This window comes from Anguilla anguilla, chromosome 4, assembly GCF_013347855.1.
Source record: "Anguilla anguilla isolate fAngAng1 chromosome 4, fAngAng1.pri, whole genome shotgun sequence".
NCBI lineage: Eukaryota > Metazoa > Chordata > Actinopteri > Anguilliformes > Anguillidae > Anguilla > Anguilla anguilla.
In genome coordinates this window covers 23,796,613-23,816,811 of record NC_049204.1, presented here as the reverse complement: position 1 = coordinate 23,816,811, position 20,199 = coordinate 23,796,613, and the positions used below count along the sequence as shown (strand labels likewise).

At 39.8% G+C, this 20,199-nt stretch overlaps 3 protein-coding genes across 4 annotated transcripts; 2 read left to right on the top strand and 1 right to left on the bottom strand.

Moving 5' to 3' along the window:
• Positions 1 to 728: 728 nt before the first annotated feature.
• Positions 729 to 3,814, bottom strand: LOC118225376 (40S ribosomal protein S27-like). Of its 2 annotated transcripts, none has more exons than XM_035413672.1 (4): positions 3,707 to 3,814; positions 1,944 to 2,052; positions 1,643 to 1,753; positions 729 to 1,185 (listed from the first exon to the last, which is right to left on the bottom strand). In XM_035413672.1, exons 2-4 carry the CDS (start codon positions 2,035 to 2,037, stop codon positions 1,157 to 1,159), a joined length of 234 nt encoding a protein of 77 aa, XP_035269563.1. In that variant the 5' UTR covers positions 2,038 to 2,052; positions 3,707 to 3,814; the 3' UTR covers positions 729 to 1,156. The 2 variants fall into 2 exon arrangements, with proteins under 2 accessions (XP_035269563.1, XP_035269562.1); XM_035413671.1 differs by lacking the exon at positions 3,707 to 3,814 and adding an exon at positions 3,001 to 3,157.
• An 11-nt stretch (positions 3,815 to 3,825) lies between these two features.
• On the top strand, positions 3,826 to 13,281 carry LOC118225373 (ras-related protein Rab-8A). Its single transcript, XM_035413663.1, has 8 exons — positions 3,826 to 4,085; positions 5,666 to 5,726; positions 5,950 to 6,010; positions 6,902 to 6,979; positions 7,188 to 7,277; positions 8,394 to 8,459; positions 8,703 to 8,753; positions 8,968 to 13,281. Exons 1-8 carry the CDS (start codon positions 3,962 to 3,964, stop codon positions 9,058 to 9,060), a joined length of 624 nt encoding a protein of 207 aa, XP_035269554.1. The 5' UTR covers positions 3,826 to 3,961; the 3' UTR covers positions 9,061 to 13,281.
• Positions 11,039 to 20,140, top strand: hsh2d (hematopoietic SH2 domain containing). The gene is made up of 7 exons (XM_035413655.1): positions 11,039 to 11,149; positions 14,190 to 14,257; positions 16,182 to 16,318; positions 16,635 to 16,724; positions 16,905 to 17,070; positions 17,970 to 18,260; positions 18,555 to 20,140. Exons 3-7 carry the CDS (start codon positions 16,194 to 16,196, stop codon positions 19,077 to 19,079), a joined length of 1,197 nt encoding a protein of 398 aa, XP_035269546.1. The 5' UTR covers positions 11,039 to 11,149; positions 14,190 to 14,257; positions 16,182 to 16,193; the 3' UTR covers positions 19,080 to 20,140.
• The last annotated feature ends 59 nt before the right edge of the window (positions 20,141 to 20,199 follow it).

Genomic DNA, 20,199 nt, shown 5'->3' with positions numbered 1-20,199 from the left:
GAGTAAACTTTGGAGGTCTAGACCTTTATCTAGACATCAGTGTTTGTCACTGGAATGCAGCATCAAGGCGTGCCAGTGTAATCTATACCACTCCAGGACCCCAGGGAAATAGGAATGGTGTAATTACAGCATGCAGTAAGAGAACAGCACACCAACTACAGGGGACTCTAATGAAGACCATCAATTCCTCATTTCTGTGGAAATCCACTTTGGCAACGATTCTCCACCCACTAGTTACATAGAGGGAAGTATATACTTTCTTACATTTCCAAAATTGAAGATGTCTGCATATGGACATGACCTGAACCTGTAGGAAATCAGCCGACAGAACTGTAGAAACAATCTAGTCACTGATTTTTCTATCCTCATATTTTAGAGTGAAATTTGCATTTGTATAGGAACCAGTACAATTATGTACATATAATCATGTTATTTTCTAGCACTACCATGTAGCAGTAAAAAGTTTGGTTTGTTCCTTCTATGACCCCTAGTGGATAAATCATGTTTGTTATTATTTCAACATACTGAAGCAAAAACACAGAAACAATACACTTGTAGTTAATTATGCTTGCATGCTCATTTATGTAAATAATAAAATCTGTTCATTATGCAAAATGCACAAATTAAATGTGTGTGGGTGTGTGGGTGCATGCACGCATGTGTGTCTCCGCCAGTATATACCAAATATATCCAAATCAGAGAGCCAATAATTTCAATAAGGGACCCCGGGAGGTTAATGAGTCTTTAATCACAGAAGTTGCGAATGCATACATAGATTAGATAAACTGGAGTACCTCAGCCATCAAGGTTACTTCCACAAGAAATGCTGCTGTCCACAGTAAGAACAATACATACAGCATTTAGAAAAATTGCTTAAAATCACATTGGAGTGAGGACAACAGGCCATATTGCATCTTTGTGCAAAAGACAGCTTGGCCCCATTAAGCGAATCCTTGCACAATTATGGATCCAAGGGCCATAAGTAACCTAGGTATTATCTACCAGGCAACCCATTCTTTACACCTGATGTTCTTTTCTCTGTTGTCTTTGACTAAACATGGCCATGTGACTCCCACCTGCCTGCTGGTCATGCACTGGGGATAGAGACTGGAAGATTGGGTAGAGACTCATCTTCAGCTTCCTTCTAACAAAAAGATCAGCGAGGCTTTCTTCTAAAAGAGCAGCCTGGTAATGAAAAGGAAAAGAGGATTTAAATAATTTCACCGTTACTGTAGTAGCAAAAAGACTGACCAATGCAACACCCTTTTGGAACAGCATCAAGACATCAATTCCACTGTCAACAAAACTGCAGTCTATAGACAGGTGGGCCTCGATGGAAAAACAAAAAACTTGCTAAGACAGATCTTAATAACACTGGAGTAAAGCAGGCAGCTGTGGTTTGTTTATTATATTTGAAAAACATCTGCAAAGCAGATGATGATGGACTTTGAAAAGAAAGTGGATAAATGGCAAAAATAAATATTTTTAAAATAAAGCTAATCCACTGGTATTATAGTTTAGCATACAGCTGTCATAGGGCATCATTCCTTTCATTGCGTTTTTATTATGACCATAAAAAATGGGGGCCCCAAACAAGGGCCTTCAGACAGGTGATTCTGGGTTTGCACTCTTTGTCTCTTACCTTCAGTGAGACGACACTTCCCACCTCTAGGCTGACACAGGACGAAGGAGCAGCCACCACACGGCACCACCCCCTGGGCATGGCTGAACACCGTGGTGATCCTGTAGCAGCCTGACACAAATACGGAACGGGGTAGTGGTGTAGTTAGAATGGCGTGGTAATGGGTGCACACCCATGCACTTACCCTAAAGGTGTAAGCAGGTCAAACGGAGCCTCCTTGACCACACCACTCTCAGGTGTGCGCTGCATGAAATGTCATTTTTCTGACACTTCTCTAATTCTTTTGTTCATCTTTGCTCACCTGGGCATTTGACATCCATGAAGTAAGAGTTGGGACTTTGCACAAGTCTCTTCTTCTTGTGTCTCTGACATTCTGCCTCAAAGGCAGGGTACATCAGGTCCTTGGCATGCTGTAACCAAAAGAGAAAATGATACATTGATTCAGGTGAGACATCGTCTCTGGAATTTGGCCAGGAATGGTCTACATCTAACCCTCAACATCAGGGCCTCAATCTCCAAGCCAGGAGGGTGAGAGTGTCTGCATATTTTTTGTGGTTTCCTTTCAATCAGTAGATAATTCAGGCCTGAGAAACAAGGAATGTGGTCTCTAACGACTGCAGCACTCCAGGATTGGAGATCGAGACCTCGGCTCCATACCGACTGAAATGCGTGTCTTGGATGCCCCCTGCTGGTTAAACCTGGTGATTGCCGAAGAGTTGCAAGATCTTGGCACAAAACGTAGAACCACTTCCTTGTTCGTGGGCATCAGTTCTGATCACACCAAACGCAGCACCACGGACCTCTAGCATTGTAAATATACGTCAGCCTAAGCTTCAATTACCGCCTCCAGCCTATCTACGTACTTGCGCATTGCCTTGGCTGAACTGACACTCGTGAAATACCGTCAGATGCTCACATTAGGCTACAAGTCCGACATGCCCGGACTTGTAGCCTAATGTAGGCTGCTAAATGGTGGGTGATGACGAAGTGAAGTTTTAATTAAAGTGACATGTTTGAAATAACGATATAGACTTCACAACCTATTCCTTTTTGTTTTCTGTAGAGAAGCACAAAAGCACTTTTAAAACATGAACTGTTAACTTTAAAGCCATTGCCCAGCTTACCTTTCGTAGGCTAATTATCAAACATCTTACCATAGGGTTATTACTTTTTACTAAACTAAGTAATATTAAACGTAAACGTAAAATAAAACGTAAAAGTAAACGTAAACTCATAAAAATGAATTTGCATTATGATAAGCTTTGAATTTAAATAACCAACAAGCAAATTACCTGTTTAATTTCACAACATGTCATATAATGAGATAACTACGCATAAAATGGATCAAATCTACCTACCGACATTATATATTTTTTTCTTCGGTTAGATGTATTCGTTTGTCAGGGATCGATATCCAGAAATCTGGAATAAACAATAGGCTATAGAGATTCAGCTTCAGATGAACTCAAACACAAGTGTTTAGATTTCCCTGCCCACCCAGTGTCAATCATTAACGTAGCAACGTAGGCCTACGTCACAATCGTTCTCCAAGGGGCAGTGCTTTTATAATAATAATAATAATGTTCATTTACTCACAGTCGCCGGTATTTATTCATTTAAATGTAATGCACAGAAATAATCAGTGTTTGCAGAATGCCATGTTTGGTTGAGAAGCTTATTTACTTTACTTAACAATGTTACTTATTTTACTTCTAAAGCTTATTTCAACTGAGCGATCTAGCAGTTTCTGTGACAAGGTTACAATATTTACACACACTTCAAATAGAAGTGGTCATGACAGGTTCTCATATCGGAGACTTTTTTCATGACTGTAATGAAAATACTGGAACCAAAATCACATGAATTATAATTACATCTAGATGCAGTTCACACAAGTAGGCTATTCTTAAGTAGGGTAGTTGTGCCGGATCTATGCAGGCTAATAAGGGGTCGCAAACTGCATTCCTCTCAGTAGGGATGGATAGCACGGTGCAATGGCAACATCACGCAACCCATGTTCTGCACTCGCGGACCACTTTGGCGGACAAGTGGTAAATGCATTACCGAAGTCTGCACTTCATGAAGTCTTCAGGGCTTAGCGTTAGATTTGGTTCCCTCCCAGGGAACCATTTTGCATGATTGACGTAGAGTCAGCTGAACTTCCGGAGCCACGACGACTGGGGCTGACTCACAGTTGAGAGACGTGTCTTGAGTCCAATTAGACTTCAGTTTTGTTAATCTTATCGCTCCGCCAGTCTCTTTTGCTACCACGCAAGTTCTTCGCTAACACCGGGCGGGATTTCCGCAATAGCGAGTAATATGGCGAAGACTTACGATTACTTGTTTAAACTACTATTAATCGGGGACTCTGGAGTCGGAAAGACTTGTGTGCTGTTCAGATTCTCAGAAGATGCCTTTAACTCCACATTCATCTCCACTATAGGTATGTGATGCTTGTTTAGCCAGAGTACAAGCAAGTCTTGTTCGAAGGGGTGGAAGCTCTCTGCGCCCAAACATCTCCTGTTCAGCTATTAGAACCCGGGTGTGGGACTGTATTAGTCTACAATAACTAGTCTAGCTAACTATGGTTAGCACCGTAACATTAGACAAGTTCTGGAAATATCGTATGTGTTATGAATTCGTAAGCTAAATTGCACAGTGCATGAACTAAATGTTGGTTTGCTGCGAGGTAGGTAGGTAAGACTGTTTGATATGGGCCGGGGCAGGGGTAGTTAGCGATAAGGGAAATGTTGAACGGGTCGGTATCGTGCTTGATAGTTAGCTAGCTGACTGCTGTATTTATTGCTAACCCAGATCAAAGCTTCGTATATAGTACTGTAGCTAGATAACTGGCGTAGCTGTTCAAAGGGAGCACAGCACGAAGGTTTAGCTTTAATGCTACGTCTGCTACTAGCTAGGTAGCCGACTAGCTGACGTATAGCTGACGCTATTCTGAAACTAAAGCCGACAGCAAGTTCCACAAGTCTAAAACTGTACACTGGTGAAATCTGTGAGCTACCAGGCAAAATACGTAGCCAACTAAAATTCAGACAAGATGGACTAGTCTTGTTAAATGCTTAGTTGTCACACGTTATCTAATGTTAACTATAATTAACATTCGAATGGGAATCCTCAATGTTCTGAAGTAAAGGCTATTTTCTGTTTTTTAAAGATGCCCTTATACAAAGTGATGTACAAAGCTCTAATTTTAACGTAGTGTTCATTTATACAGCTGGATTAAATACAGAAGCAGTTCAGGTTAAGCTCCTTGCTCAAGAGTACAATAGCAGTGCCAAGTCCACTTCCCTAACCTACTCTACACGGCCACCTAAGATCAATTAGTAGCAACCTTAAACTGATTTATAATGATTAGATAATTAGTGATTAGCCAATACTTTATATTACACTGATTTGGTAAACACTTTTATCCAATACTTAGAGGCCTAAATATATTATACCCTTATTTTAGGCCAGTGTTAGTACATTACTCCCAAAACCAAAACTCTTGACAGGTGTGAGTGAGTAGCCAAAAAAAGGTTTCCTGTCTCTAGGAAGTGATGCTTTGTTGCAGTATTTATTCATTGTTAATTGTTTGGTGGTGGTGGTGGGGGTGGGGGTGGGGTGGGTGTAATGTCACAGTGTGAGTGATTTCGAATGGACAGGATTACCTCCATTACTTTCACGTGCATCAATGCTCTCCTCAATGGGAAACATAATTGTAGGAGTGCATTTTCAGTTCTTATATTACAGGTCAAGGTATGAGGAGTTCTATTTGGAAGGTTTTCATACCTTGACAACAGTGATATTAATTATTGTATCCAGTAATACCCATGTAAAAAAAAAAAAAAAAAAAAAAAACTCTTTCTTGTATGTGGAAGTGTGCCCCTTGTGGCTGTAGCTTAAAATATCTTACACCTGAGGCCTGCATGCACACAAGGTGTCTGCTCCAGATGAGTCATTTCTATTGTCTTGATATCCTCCCACTTAGGCTGATCTTTGTCATTATCTCTTCTTGCATCCTAGGTATTGACTTTAAAATTAGAACAATAGAACTAGATGGAAAGAAGATTAAGCTACAGATATGGTAAGTCACCCAAATCCCAAAATCCAGTGTGCTGAGCATCTGTACTGTATATGCCTATTCCAGCTGTTTTCATTAGGACAGATATTGGTGTGATGCAAACCTGAATTTCGAAACGGCATAAAGTGGCCTTAACCGCGAATAGCCCTTGGCGATGTACTCGGAGCTTCAGCCTAGCGATTGTCTCAATGGCGGCTCATTAAAACGGTGTGTTGGTGTGTTTCAGGGACACAGCTGGCCAGGAGCGATTCCGAACAATCACAACGGCGTACTACCGGGGAGCCATGGTGGGTCGCCTCGAGACGCTCACGCTTCCACCCCGAGCTACGTTGGCACGCCATTGTCCTTAATCGAGTTCTGCAGAGAGCAGCAACATTGTTTCTCTCCTTGCCCTTTTAAACCCGAACTGTGGCTTGAATTCCAAGCCAGTGCGGGTCCCTCCCTGCATTGTTGTGAAGGGATTTGCAGTTCTGTACACACCTGTTGGTGGTATGCATGCACTGCATCCGCCACACAACATCCAGTTTGCATCTGCGATAAGCTCCCGTGCACAAGTCTGTCAAGCTCATCCTGACCATTTCATAGCCTGTTGAGAGTGAGGAAGGCCCCAGTGCTTGATGAGGTGTCCCTCCCCATCTCAGAGAATGGTTCCCCTGTTATTTGGCAAGGAAAAGTGCTGTGTGAGCTTTCTCTCAGTAAAATTCAGCTTGCTCTCGTGCAGTTTCTTGAAAATGCCACGTCAGCAAAAACTGCAGTACTGCCAGTTTCTCACCTAATTTGCCACAGCAGGCTTTGAATTTTATTGTGTGAATGACCATTTTTCAGAATTACAAGACAAAGTTGCATGAAGCTTATCTATTTTTAAATCAAAGTTTTGCAAAAATTGCAACTAAAAAATGTAAGGTTGAATTTCAAATGCCAAACTAGTCGGCCTTACCCAATGCTGTATATGCTGTTTAGGTTTTTTTGGGGGGCGGAGGGGGGGCTGTGAAGTAGGATTTTTTCTCCAGCCCTCCATTGCTCTATTGCTAGGTTACACTTGCATTATTTCATATTTAAATATTTCTAGTGTGAATGAAACTTTTAAAAAGGTAACCTACTTGCTATACTCAGTTTGTGATGGAGCAATGAAGGTTTCAGTTATTTATTTATGTTGTTGATCTTTGATTGTGTTGCAGGGCATCATGTTAGTCTATGATATCACCAACGAGAAGTCCTTTGACAACATCAAGAACTGGATTAGGAATATAGAGGAGGTATGGTTCAGGATTTGGTTTGCCAAGCTGTTCATAAAAAAATTATATATATATCTTTCATTGTATTTTTTATGTCGGTGAATGAAATAGAATTATTTGTATCTCAGAACCATGCATCAATGTTGTTTTCCGTTATGTCAGCAGAAGTTTCAGCACAGGTTATTTATGTCTCACTCTTTTGTAACGTGTTTCCTCTCCGCACATGCAGCATGCATCAGCTGATGTGGAGAAGATGATTCTGGGCAACAAGTGCGACGTTAACGACAAGCGGCAAGTGTCCAAAGACAGGGGGGAGAAGGTAAGCTCCAGAAAAGTGTGCTGTCCCATCACCTTATTTAGAGTCCCGCAACCCCACGCCCACCTACCAACAAAGGCCAACAGGGCCTTTTGGGAGTGGCACATGGGCCCCATTGTTATGTTTCTTTCAAGGACAGCCCTGGGGGAATAACATGATCTTGGGGCCTGATTTACTAAGACCTTTAGCACATGCGAAACCTTTTAGCATACGCAAAATTAATGAGACAACCAATCATTTGTGCAGAACAAATACCATGACCAATCTTTGGCCATGTTATTGGTTTTGCGTTTGCTAACAGGTTTCGCACGTGCTAAAGATCTCAGTAAATCGTGCCTTTGATTTCAAATTATTGGTTTTCTTTGGTTCCTTTTGTAACATATATTTTTTTTTAAATTAGGATTTACAATTTAAAAAATAATGATTTTAATTTTCATTGCACAGGGTCTTTAAATACGTGTCATGGTTTTATATAATCTGTCTTTTACCTCTTGACAGTGTGCTTTATGACTCATTATGACCTTCATAAATCTTGGGACACTTCTGCGCTATACACGTCTGTGCTGTAACTGCAGTTGCTATGCTCACCCATGACGTATAATTTGTTCTGGTGAGGTAGAATGAGATCATGTGTAATATGTTTACAGTGAGGTCACTGGAGTGTTGTGTGAGAGGGGTGTTAAAGGTGCAAGGGGTAGTGCATGCTGGACAGTTCCAGCAGTGCAGATCTGCCTGAATTCAGGGTCTGCATATTGTGTTATCCTGTTTTTGTCAAGGAAATTTTTTCACTCATCACAATACAAGTAAAGATATTGCATGCTATTACACTGGCTTTATTGTCTTTATTTGGGAAAAATATTGATGTGGATTCACAGTGCTGGACAATCTTGGTTATGGAGTGTGTCAGACTACAGAATTTGTGAGTTCTCTGAATGCTTGTTGCCAGTGCTTGACTGGACATGTCTAAATCCAGTGGTAAGCTAGCCATAACGCAGAGATTGGGAAACCATCTTACAAACGTATTGTAATACATTGTAGTCCAAGGCCACGTAGTGGTGAGTAGATTTGCTTTGTTAGGATCGGCTGAGTTTCTGTAACTTTCATTTCCCCTGTTCCCAGTTGGCGTTGGAGTATGGCATCAAGTTTATGGAGACCAGTGCCAAGGCCAACATCAACGTGGAGAACGTGAGTGTACCCTTTCTGCTAAACGTCTGTGGAATTACAGTTTTCCCAGCTGCCAGTGGGTAGCAGCATTGCACAGTGACGGTCGGTGTTGTGCGACCCATAATTACTGAAATAGTTCCGTTTTGTGTAGCTGTCGGCTTCAACTGTTCATCAGTCAGTGAAAGGGTTGTTGTGTGTCTTTGGCTGATGTGCTGCTCTTTTCCGTCTGCTGTTGCCTCAATGTCTCCCCCCCCCCCCCCATAGGCCTTCATGACACTTGCCAGAGACATCAAAGCGAAAATGGACAAGAAATTGGTAAGAGCATTTGTCATCGAGTGTTACCATCCACTCTGGGGGGAAAAGAGGCTTTTTGATGTGTAACCTGGTTGTGTCATCAAGTGTTACCTTCCACTCTGGGGAAAGAGAGGCCATTTGAAATGTGTAACCTGGTTGTGTCATCAAGTGTTACTGTCCACTCTGGGGAAAGAGAGGCTGTTTGAAATGTGTAACCTGGTTGTGTCTTTTGCAGGAGGGCAACAGCCCCCAAGGCAGCAGTCAGGGGGTGAAGATCACCACAGAGCAGCAGAAGAAGAGCAGTTTCTTCCGCTGTGTCCTGCTGTGAGGACCCGTGGCCTTACTGTCCGCCCTGCGGCTGGACATAACTAGACTGTGCTTCCTCAGAGCCCTTGCTCTCCTCCTCTCTCTCTCTCTCTCTCTCTCTCGCTTTCTGTCATTTCCCCTCTCTCCATTTCATTTGCTCTGCCTCTCTGTGCAATGGCGGACAAACAACACCCCACCCCCACCCCCACCACCACGGTAACCACAGCCACCATCACCTCAGTCTCTGAGCAGGTGATGCGACTTTGCCAGGTTAAGTTCTTGGATGGTCAGTTTTGGGGCTGTAGTGGGTTGGAGGAGAAGGCAGGCGAATCCTGAATAAACCTTTTGCTTACGTTATTTGGTTCTTTTAAAACTGCTACGTTTTAACTAACGCTTCCCAACCTTGTGAATTCACACCAGCCTTTCTCGTCTCCTCATTACAGTTTCATATTTGATAATGACACAGTGCAGAACATTTGGCCTGTTAAGTTCCAAGGTGGAGTTTGACCTGGATGTACTGTTGGATATGTCAGGCCTTACTCAAGTTTTTGTCTTAAATGGGTCTTAAAAACTTAGAAAGTACTCACTTAAAACAGTTGAAGACTGTTGTCTAATCTAAGCAGTATTTTGTCGAGCTTTGGTGCTTGCACCCTGTCTTTTTGGTTGTTGTTCTGTAGGTGGAGTCTGGATCTGTTTTCATGGGGTTGGGAAACATTCAGGTTGGGCTGGTGTTCCCGGAGTCTCACCTTAGACTTCTCAGTACTTACTTATAGTTCATTAAATTTTCAGGTTAGTATTTATTCCAAGTTACTAAAGGTATTCTGTTTTCTAAACCAATTATTTTATTTTATTTGATTGCATTCCTTGACAATCATTCTATGACTGATTTTCTTTTTCATTTGCAGTTGCCACACTTAATGCATGATTTTCAAGGGTTGATTAGCTTAATGCCTTAATATCAAGTCCCCCCATCTCTTTTAGAACCTTTAAAGTTATGACCCAACATACTTGAAAATGAGTGTCTATTTTGGATATGAAGTTCACATTCTCTATGGTGATTCAGTAGTTTATTGCAGATTTGCCCCTGAGATCAGTGGTAATTTGAAAATATTGTGCCACTTTTCAGGTTGCTCTTTTCCATTCATATATTTTTGAGCCGTCATGCTTAAATTGGCATATTCTGAAATTCCTTGTTTGTTCCGAGCTTAGCTATTGTTACTCAACACTTTGTGGCTTTCTTCTGTCTGTCACTTATTAAACCCACACAAGTGGCGGATTTATCGCTGTAAGCCAGACACAGAAAATGTTCAGACTTTCCCTGCTTTAGCTTGTTTGTGCATAAGTGTTTAATATTCAGCAGTAAGTATTCTCAACATTCCAGAATGCAGCCGAGTGGCTGTTTATTTTGATGAGCAATTCATGGTACATTTCCTCCCTAACATTATAACATCGTTTCTTTCTTAGTATCTTGAATGTACAGTTTCCCCCAAATTCCCTCCGATCTTAACAGCACTTCAGCCCCTGTCTGTTTCTTGTAGTTGGTGCCAATTGGTAACTTCACAGTATGTCACCAATTTATCCATGTACTGTGGAGTAATTGAGCATGTGGAAAATAACAGGATGCTTCTGGCCATTTACAGGTGGCATCCCGACTAACTTGGTGATATTTTTTATGAGTTTTCTTTCGCCATTTACGATGTCTTTCTTCTTTAATGACATCAGCAGTGCTTGCCTCTAGCTCAGATGTATGACCACGGAAACTGAGGTTGAGCCTTATTCGTGGCAGTCGGAGGTTTCATGGCTTGTGAATCCAAAAATGCGGATATGAAAATGTACCACCCATAGAAAACCCAAAGCACCAGTAAGAGTATATTTTTAAGAAATGATAAAAAAAATGATCTTAAATATGTATTTGGCTGCTTTTCAGCCCTGGTCCTGGTTTACTCTAGTCTTATTTTGCCTCGTGCTCTTGTCTTGTTGCTGTATTATGATGCCTCTGTGTGTCTTCTTTTCTTGGTGCTGCTGAGTTTCTGATTGCTTCGGCTGTGGCCGAGAATGAGGCCAGTCTTGCGTCAGGATTGGCCGTTTATTGCGGGGTGTCCGATCGTAAGGTGATGAATTGGTATTGACTTATTTCCTCATTGAAAGTATGCAGGATTTATTATCATGAGGTTGCTACTGTAACAAAAGACATTTGGTTATTAAAGCCCAATGCATTATTCCATTTCTCAGTCAAAAGTGCATACATATTTGCATGAATCTTAATTGATACAGTAAAGTGGTGGGCATGTAAAATTCGGAATTCACAAATTCTTCACATGGATTAGTTTTATTTTTATGATACTCGATTGTGATATTAAGCTCCGTAGAATGTTCTGTGTTCAAATTTGGCCTAGTGGTATTAAAAATTGAACTCTTATGTGCACAACTTTTTTGGATTCCAAAACTGTCTTAACATGTGAAACAAAACATATATATGCCAGATACCATCTCCTAGGCAACCCAGAGACTTATTTGAATTAGTTAATTTTGGTATTCACTCGCCAGTATTAAGCATATTTCTGTACATGAGTGCCAGTCGTCTCTCTTGGGCATTTGCTTGTGGATGTTCTCAGTGTTTCCCATTTGAAAAAAGAGCTGACTTGTTTTCTCTACATTCTCCTGTTTTGAAATCAAGAAAGGGTTATTCCAAAGTTTTTATTGGCCTTCAAGATTTTGTGAGTCAGAACCTTTAATCTATAGGAGGCAATGTAGTGGCACAGGTCAAACTAAGAGAAGACTTTTCAGCATAATCAGGAATCATAGTAAACCAGTATCGTGTATCTAGTTATGATTTGAAAGAATTTGGTTCCAGTTTGGATATCGCAGGCAGTTGAATGAATATTCTTTGTTGTCAGTTACAGGGTACACGTGGCTTAAGTAGAGAACAGCAAGCCAGCATTCGTGACTGCAAATCAGATCAAATAAGTACTGTTGTGGAGAAAACTGGCACCATATTTTAATGAGCAATATACAATTGTGCTTTGAAATGTTAAAGTGCCCTTGTTAATGCCTGCCATTGCGATGCACTTTTTCCGCAAACAAAAGTATGTTCCAGAAGGGATTGGGTGTTGAAGGGGTCCCTTTTGTATGTGCTTCCTTTCACGAAACCCAATTTTGTTCTTGCATGTGTTTCCATTAGCGACTTCTATAATGATGGTGAGTTGTATTTATGAGTGGTAATGCTAGAAAGAGGAACTGCAGGAAGAACTTGCACTATTTGTTGCAAGGCATGGCGTGCAGTCTAATCTCTGGGTTTGTCCTGTTTCCTCTTCCTTATTACTATAACCCGCAGCAATACACTTGTCTTAATTCCACCAGATACTTGATTTTGGAACTATGCATCATGAAGCAGTTGTGGACATCTGCATTTTTGTACATATATAAATGAGAACATAACCTTTTTTTTTTTTTTTTTTGCAAAGTGCAAAGATTTCATTAAGGAAAAAAAAAACATTCCTCTATGTGCACCTTTCTGTCTTCCCTGTGCTTTTTAGTGTATATAATTTCTTTTTTGTTTTTAATGTTGAATTTGGCAGCGCTGTCAGCAAATATCTCTGTAAACCAATTTCTTTGAATTAAAGAACAAAAATGTACTTTTCCTGCCCAGTCTCCCCACTAATGTTCGGTCTAGCTGTATTAGGAAAAATGAAACCATTGATTCTGTTCATATTGTGTGAGTGTTCTCTTTCATTCAGGCATTTGTCTTTCAAAGATCTATGTGGTAGACCAGAGCAACAGCAAGTATTACTTTGACAGACCTTGAAACAGTGATTAAAGATGTGTAAACCTGGTGTTTGTGGGTTTCAAAATCATCAATATCTCTGAAAGCATGTCCCCAACATAGGTTGAAAAGGTTCTGCCTGCAAGGTTCCCTTCATTTAGTTATTTTGTTCACAAAGTTGCTTTTGCATTTATTTGGATTATTCCACTTTAAAAAAAAAAAAAAAAGCATATCATTAGCATTCTCTTGTTAGTGAGCGGAACTTTGATTTTGTTGTTGACTTTGAGTTAAATGGGGTGGGGGTGGGGATGTGGGGTTGAATTGCATTTTGACAGTAATTGTACATAATAGAAACTAAAGAAGAGGGGAAAAAAAGAACTACTTTGATTGTACTGTACTTTCTAAAAATCTTACTGAATTGATCTACAGATTTGTAGATATGTGTAATTTGATGATTTATTAAAAAAGATTCTTTTAAAATGAGGTGAGCATTTATTTTTCAACAGCAGCTGTAGTTTCTCATATAAGCTTTTTCATTATGACCAAACCTCAACAAATGACTTAAGTAGTCTTCAGGTAGCTGCACATATATTTGATCTAAAAAAAAATCTAACTATGCATTTTCAGACCGTTTTTGTTGGTTAAACCATGACACAGCCTGGAGCAAAGCTCCTGTACAGTGCAAGAGACTTCTGAGCAAATATTCAGATTAGTGCTCAACTGCCAGCTGTCTGCAGTATGTTAGGTGGTATAATAATTTCTGATATTTATAGCAAAAGTGTTTTTTATGAAAGGGGCTTGCTCAAGACACTAAGTATCTCTTCATATTTGGCAGTCAGATAACCAAGTAGACAAAGCCAAATTTCCAAAACGGCATCCATCGATTTTATAAATAAAATTAAAAAGAACAAAAAGAGTTTCTTCGTGGAAATATGGGGTATTTTCACGTATGTAAATTGTACTTAATTGAAATGAATTTAAACTTAATGGTAACACCACAAGACAAATTTTAACCTTTCAGTAAGATCAATCCACTGCATATTCAGGAATAACATCAATTATATAATATTTGACGAGTTCTAATGTTAAATAATATCATATAAAGCGTGAATTATTTTAATGGTGCAGGTGAAAGGGCGATTTCCAGGCAGACAATTTCTTATCTAAATAGCACTTCCAACAATCCAGCTACCAAGTCATTATTTATTTATGATATTTCATAGAAAACGAAACAACATGTCTAATCTTTTCATGACCTTTCGTGAACGCAAAACCACCGCGAATCAGGAAATACAGGTGAAACCGGAAGCATGCTGGTCATTTAAAATATCAATCAAATGCTATCCTGGCGAGTAAATGTGCTTATTCCCTCCCCCTTTCGTTGTCAGGTGTTTTATAGAAAAGTGCTCTTGAAAAGGTGCCTACACGGAACTTCCATAACGCCTGGTGCTGTCCGGTAAGTCCACTATAACGACGCTGAACATATTTCTGACAAATAACTGCTAGTTTCTTCAACAAATTCTAAGATAGAGAAATACGGGTGCTTCCTTTGTCTTTCTTTTTTAAACCTGTGTATGCCAGAGTAGGTCGGAATCCATACTTTGCATGGTGGGATATAATTCGTAAGATAATTACTGGATTAAGTTCATTAACATAAAATGAACATTAACATTTAATGAACACCTGCGACGTTCATTAAACAGAAGACTTTACAAAATTTTCCCTATGTTTTGCGAGAAAGACTATTGGCTGAGAAAGTATGGGCATGATACATAATTGACGTGTTTTCAGTTTTCTTTTACAGTGTAGGCTAGCCTTCAATAGAATGGGTAGGTCTTTGTGGTTTATCGAGCACAGTAAAGCACCACATGGTATATACATTTTTAATTGATAGGGGCTGTCTACGGTAGTTGTGCCATCTTATTTTGCCTCCGTTTTAGGCATGTTGTTTAATGGTTTTTTTTTCATAGGCTATGGCCTATTGTATGTCCCTTACGACCAATGATTTGAATATTTAAATTAAACCAGTGTTAAAATGTATTATTTGCATTTCATGTACTTTTTGAACAATGTTGTAATACAGTGGTTCTCAAACTCGGTCTTTGGGGCCCGTGTGTATGCTGGTTTGCGTTCCAATCACAACTGCACAATATTTGGAGGAAATATTTACCCTCTTCAACCACATTATGCCAGATATAACTACATGCCATGAACAATAAATGTCCGAAGCTCATATTGTGCTATATTGAACTATATTGCAAACAATTATATATATATATATATATGTATATATATATATATATATATATATATATATATATATGGTATATATATATATATATATCAAATGGAAGATTGGTTCCTAAATAGGTTGTTGAACATGTGTTAAATTTAAAAATAAAAAAAAATCTTAAACCTGATAAAACAGTACAGGTTTGGCATGTTACCATTTGGTTTGTCTTTAAATTCTTCTTTATCTTCCTGGAGGTTAGTTTTAGTGGTCAGGTCTCCACACTTTCACCAATTAGGAGCCTATTGATTCATGGCCAAATGCATGAGACCATAATATACGTATCATGTACACATATACGTATGTGTATCATGTTTAAGACCAATTCAAAGATTTTAAACATTTTTTATCAATGTTTTATTCAACCTTTAACACATCTTAAGAATCATTATCAAAGGAAGCTAAGGCTGTTTTATACAGATTTTCTATGTGTAACAGTGAAAAATTTGTAAACAAATTAACCAAAGTCTAAAATTACATTTATTTTTTTCTGCCTGCATATGCTTATTCATCTTGTAAAATATCAATTCATCAGAAATTTGTTGGTTTCATTTTGATTGTCATCAAAACTAATTGAATCTCATCTTTTTTTGAATCATTTGAAGTCTGTCTACATTCATCTACAGTATATCTACAAACTTGAGATTTGCGTATTCATTTTGAAATTCAATGTTCAGCTTTATTTCCAGGTTCCAGCCATGCCTGTTTTTACCAAAGCTATATAGCCAGGAAATATCACCTATAAATTTGAGCTATTGCATAATGGTGAATAAAGGTAATCCCACACATTCAAGTTCCAGTGGAATAATATTTCAGGCCTTTGAGTCTCTAAATAGGAAGTCAGTCATTTCCCCAAATATAAAAAGGTGAAGTGATTTATGGTCCACATCACCAGCAAACGTGTCTACATAACAAAAATAATTAACCAAGATATCAATAATTATTATGCCAAATATTATTTGCACAGAGACTTTGCTGAAAACTGAACCTCTCAGTATAAGGATGATCCAACCCATGGTTTCCCAGTCAGTCAGATGCAGAGGCTGCTGAGGCTGGTTCTGATGTGGTTCTGTGTGTTTGATTTGGACAGATCCTAGGGGCCATGGAGGGCACTGATCTGCAGGAGAAGCATGATGCTGCCTTGGCCTGGTTCTCCCAGTTCCAGCTTGGCTGTGTCATCAGGAACGGAGTCATTCCCGATTGGTTCCATGGCATTATAAGCAGGAAGTAGGAGTTGCAGGGATTTCACTGCCATATACAACATGAATCCACTTTGTGTATGGGTTACTTGAAAACATTCTCAAGTAACATATAAGTTTCTTCTGATAAGTGCTGCATCAACTCCCTTTGCCTCTTTCTGCTGTCTCAGGAGTTCCATTTGGATTGATAGTGTTTGTTTAAAGAAATCTCTGTTAATGTTGCTTACTAGCTACCCTGCAAGGCAATGTTAAATTTGCATCAGGGCTAAATACCTCAAATAATTCTCATTTATTCCTATGTCATTCATCATTTGTGGTTACTCATAAGACCTGTACATTTTTAGGGCTGCAGAGGAAATGCTACTGTCCAAACCTGCTGGCTACTTCCTGATTCGTCTCAGTGAGAGCAGAATGGGCTTCACCCTGTCATATCGGTGAGTCACAAAGCAAACAAGAAGGTCAGTTGGTGAACTGTAATATGTAAACAGCACTGCGCTTACAAAAGTCACTGGTGTCAGTTTCATGTCTCTGAATTACATGCCTTTTCTTACTGATTTTTCACTCTTTCCTTTACCCTCTCCTTTTCTCTCACTGTCTGACTTTCTCTCTCGTAGTGCTGAGGATCGTTGCCGCCACTTCATGATTGATGTGCTAAAGAATGGCCAGTACATCATTGTAGGGGAGAACATCAATCACAGGTCATTGGAGGACTTGGTAGCCTTCCACCGGCGTGTGCCAATTCTGCCATTCAATGAGCTGCTGACTGTTGCCTGTGGACAGGTATGATGTTGTCCTCACACCAACACGGGACCGAAGAGCAAGTGTGTGGCTCCTTCCTGCATAGTCCACTGGTGATATATACACCGATCAGCCACAACGTTAAAACCACCTGCATTTTTCTGTTTTTTTCTGATTTAATATTTTATTTTCTCTGTTTGTAATCAAACAATTCACATGTGGTCAAAGTGCAGACTCAGAGCTTTTATTAAAGGGTATTCTTATACATTTTGGTTTCGCCATGTAGTAATTACAGCACTTTTTATACGTAGTCCCCCATTTCAGTGTTTTAGACAAATTAACATAATGTCAAATAAAAGAGTCATGTTTTGTATTTGGTTACATATTCTTTACATGCCATGACTTCTTGATGTCTGTGACCTATCAACATCCAGAGTCTGGATATCTTATTGTCAGGTTGTCCTACAAGTGATACAAAAACTCTTTGCATTTGAATGGATCTCTATGGGAATTGGAGGGTGGGACTAGATTCAGCTGTAAATTATGCTGATACAGTATGGAACAAATTTGTTGGCTAAATGGCTTTAAGTCATCAAAGGTCCAAGGTATCAAATAAGCCTCAAACCATCATGCTGCTGCCAGATAATCAGTAGATACTAAAATAATTGTTTCTCCTGATTAATTTTCCTGTTGAACTCAATGGAAAAAATATGCTTGTAGTATCTACTGCATATCTGGCAGCAGCACAGTGGTTTGAGGCTCATTTAATACCTTGGACCCTTTGTTTGATTACAACAGAGAAAATAAAATATTAAATCAGAAAAAAGCAAAAAAATGCAAGTGGTTTTAATGTTGTGGCTGATCGGTGTATATCTATTGTGGATAATTACCGGGCTGTATGAAACCACCAAATGATTTTCTGTGTTCTTCTCGTTTCCCAGGTCTCCAAAGACCAGACTGATTATGCAGAGTTACTGTTTCCCCAGAGGAAACCTCTGAATCCCAAACCTGGTGCATTTTCATCCAACGCTCATCACAATAGCAATATTGGTCAGCTACAGCCATCCCCTAACATGCCACCAAGCCCCCTACAGCTTCTTTCTAGGTCAGTCTGTGGACACTCATCTCAGAGTGTTGCAAACACTGCTGTTCCCACCAAATTTAACCCTCCAGGACTGTACCCCTATCTAGATGCTGAAGTAGCCAACCTGACTTTGCAGAGCCCAGACACAGTAAGACATTCATTTACGTACGTGCTTGTGTACATATGTGCATTTGGTATTTGATTGCTCAATAGTGCAACCATAGTGAGTTACCAAGTCCTCCCAATTTGTAATTATTTTGTTTTCCCAGTTTGTTGGAATAATGCAGCAAATTATTGTGAGATATAGTAATAGAGCACTGAGACTTGGACATTTACTTTTATAATTGCAGGTCAAATCAAAATGTTTTCAAATTTTACAGGAGCACTGTTATGGAGTTTATAATCCAATATATTCAGCTAAAGTGGCTCTAATATGTTACAGACAAACAGTGTCAAACCAGTTCCACTGCCCAGAAAGAAACTGCACTCCGTCAACAGTGTCCCGCTGGAGCAGGCTCCAGAATTACCTTCCAGAAACTTCCTTCTAAAGAGAAATGAGCAGTCCAACGGTGGTCCCCAGCAGCTCTCGACACCCGGGCCGGCGTGCAGTGAAGTGCAGCCCGGCCTCAACTGCAGGTCTCCCACTCCCAACCAGCAGAGAAGCGCGGGTGCGAAATCAGTCGTTGCTATCTTGACGCACCTAAAGAGAAGGTCCCAGGCGAAGGGCGGAGCCCCAGAGGAGCACGTTTACGCTGAGCTCACGGAGGCGGAGCTTTCCTTCACAGCTCCGGAGGGCAGCGTGGGAAAGGAGCCTGTCAGTGAGCACGTGTACCAGGAGGTCCCAGGGGAAAGACTGGCCACTGAGACCAACACCAGCCCTGTACCCAACGCTGCTGCCCCGGCTGTATCAACAGACAGCGTGCCGGAGGAGTACCTGACCCCTCCTCCGTTTGCTCCGGGTTACTGACGCCTGTCACAGAACCGGCTCACCGGCCTCTGAGTGAAGTGTTCTGGATCTCGAGCACGTGCAGTGCTTTGAAACGCCAGAGAGTCCCGCGTGGGCAACCAGTGCTTTTCTCTGTAATGATCAGGAGAAGAGTGCTGCATCGGGGGGAATTTACTCTGGATGAATGGGAGGCTGACTTCCCATTAAATAACATTTCAGACGAAAATCTCATAACAAACTTTGTAATGTCTGAGAATCTTTTGTTAAAATGTCCTCCAAATTATTTTAATACCTATTGCTATTTTTTATAATTCCTCCATATTTACTTTAATTCTTCAGCTAAAATAAGAACATTAAGATAATATTTATTCCTTTTTAGATCGTGCAATAATTTATATTACAGGAAATTGACAATAGCATAATTATTTTTCATGTCCATATCATGAGAAAAATGGTGTTATTACTGAGATGTCATGAATGGCATGAAGAGTTCCAAAATATTTTCTTTGCACTGCAATACAACATTTGTTTTATCATTATATGTACTTGTGATTTTTTTTTTTGTACATAAAGCTTAAGAAGTGCAACATCGTGATTAGCATACACATTTAAAATGTATTTCTGTCCATAGTTTCAATATGTGAGCAAGACAAAGACATTCAACAAATATTTGTGTGAGTTTCACACAAAACCATCTGCTGTTTTGTTGATATTACATGCTCAACATCTTCTCACCTTAAAGCAGCTGGTATGGTTTTTCCCAGGTACAGTGAATCTGCCTGCTATTGCATTTTCTGTGTTGTACCCTTAAGCAACACTTTTGTTTATTTTTGACAATGTTTTTCATTCATCATTGTGGGATAGGCTGTCTTATACTTTATCTCCTGTGGGGTTATGTTACAGACAATGTTTCCATAATCATTTACTTGAATTACCTGTTTGACAAGAAAGAAAATGAAACTGCACCTGTAAGATATTGGTGATCATGTTTGCATTTCATTGCTAGAGCTATTCTAAAAAACCATTGACTGAATGTCTGACTGTCAGGTACAATAAATGAGGTAAAAGGCCTCTTAAACATGTTTTGATTTTCAGAGAATTGAATGTATCTGTGTGTACAGTCACTGTATATGGAAAAATA

What these genes read in the sequence shown, in the direction of transcription:
- hsh2d (XM_035413655.1), top strand. Translation starts at nt 16,194, where the DNA reads ATGGAGGGCACTGATCTGCAGGAGAAGCATGATGCTGCCTTGGCCTGG. An exon ending in CATGGCATTATAAGCAGGAA is followed by an intron (nt 16,319 to 16,634) that starts GTAGGAGTTGCA and finishes GTACATTTTTAG; the next exon opens with GGCTGCAGAGGAAATGCTAC. An exon ending in TGACTGTTGCCTGTGGACAG is followed by an intron (nt 17,071 to 17,969) that starts GTATGATGTTGT and finishes CTCGTTTCCCAG; the next exon opens with GTCTCCAAAGACCAGACTGA.
- LOC118225376 (XM_035413671.1), bottom strand. An exon ending in CATGGATGTCAAATGCCCAG is followed by an intron (nt 1,754 to 1,943) that starts GTGAGCAAAGAT and finishes TATTTGTGTCAG; the next exon opens with GCTGCTACAGGATCACCACG. An exon ending in GAAGTGTCGTCTCACTGAAG is followed by an intron (nt 1,186 to 1,642) that starts GTAAGAGACAAA and finishes TTTCATTACCAG; the next exon opens with GCTGCTCTTTTAGAAGAAAG.
- LOC118225373 (XM_035413663.1), top strand. Translation starts at nt 3,962, where the DNA reads ATGGCGAAGACTTACGATTACTTGTTTAAACTACTATTAATCGGGGAC. An exon ending in CACATTCATCTCCACTATAG is followed by an intron (nt 4,086 to 5,665) that starts GTATGTGATGCT and finishes CTTGCATCCTAG; the next exon opens with GTATTGACTTTAAAATTAGA. An exon ending in CCAACATCAACGTGGAGAAC is followed by an intron (nt 8,460 to 8,702) that starts GTGAGTGTACCC and finishes CCCCCCCCATAG; the next exon opens with GCCTTCATGACACTTGCCAG.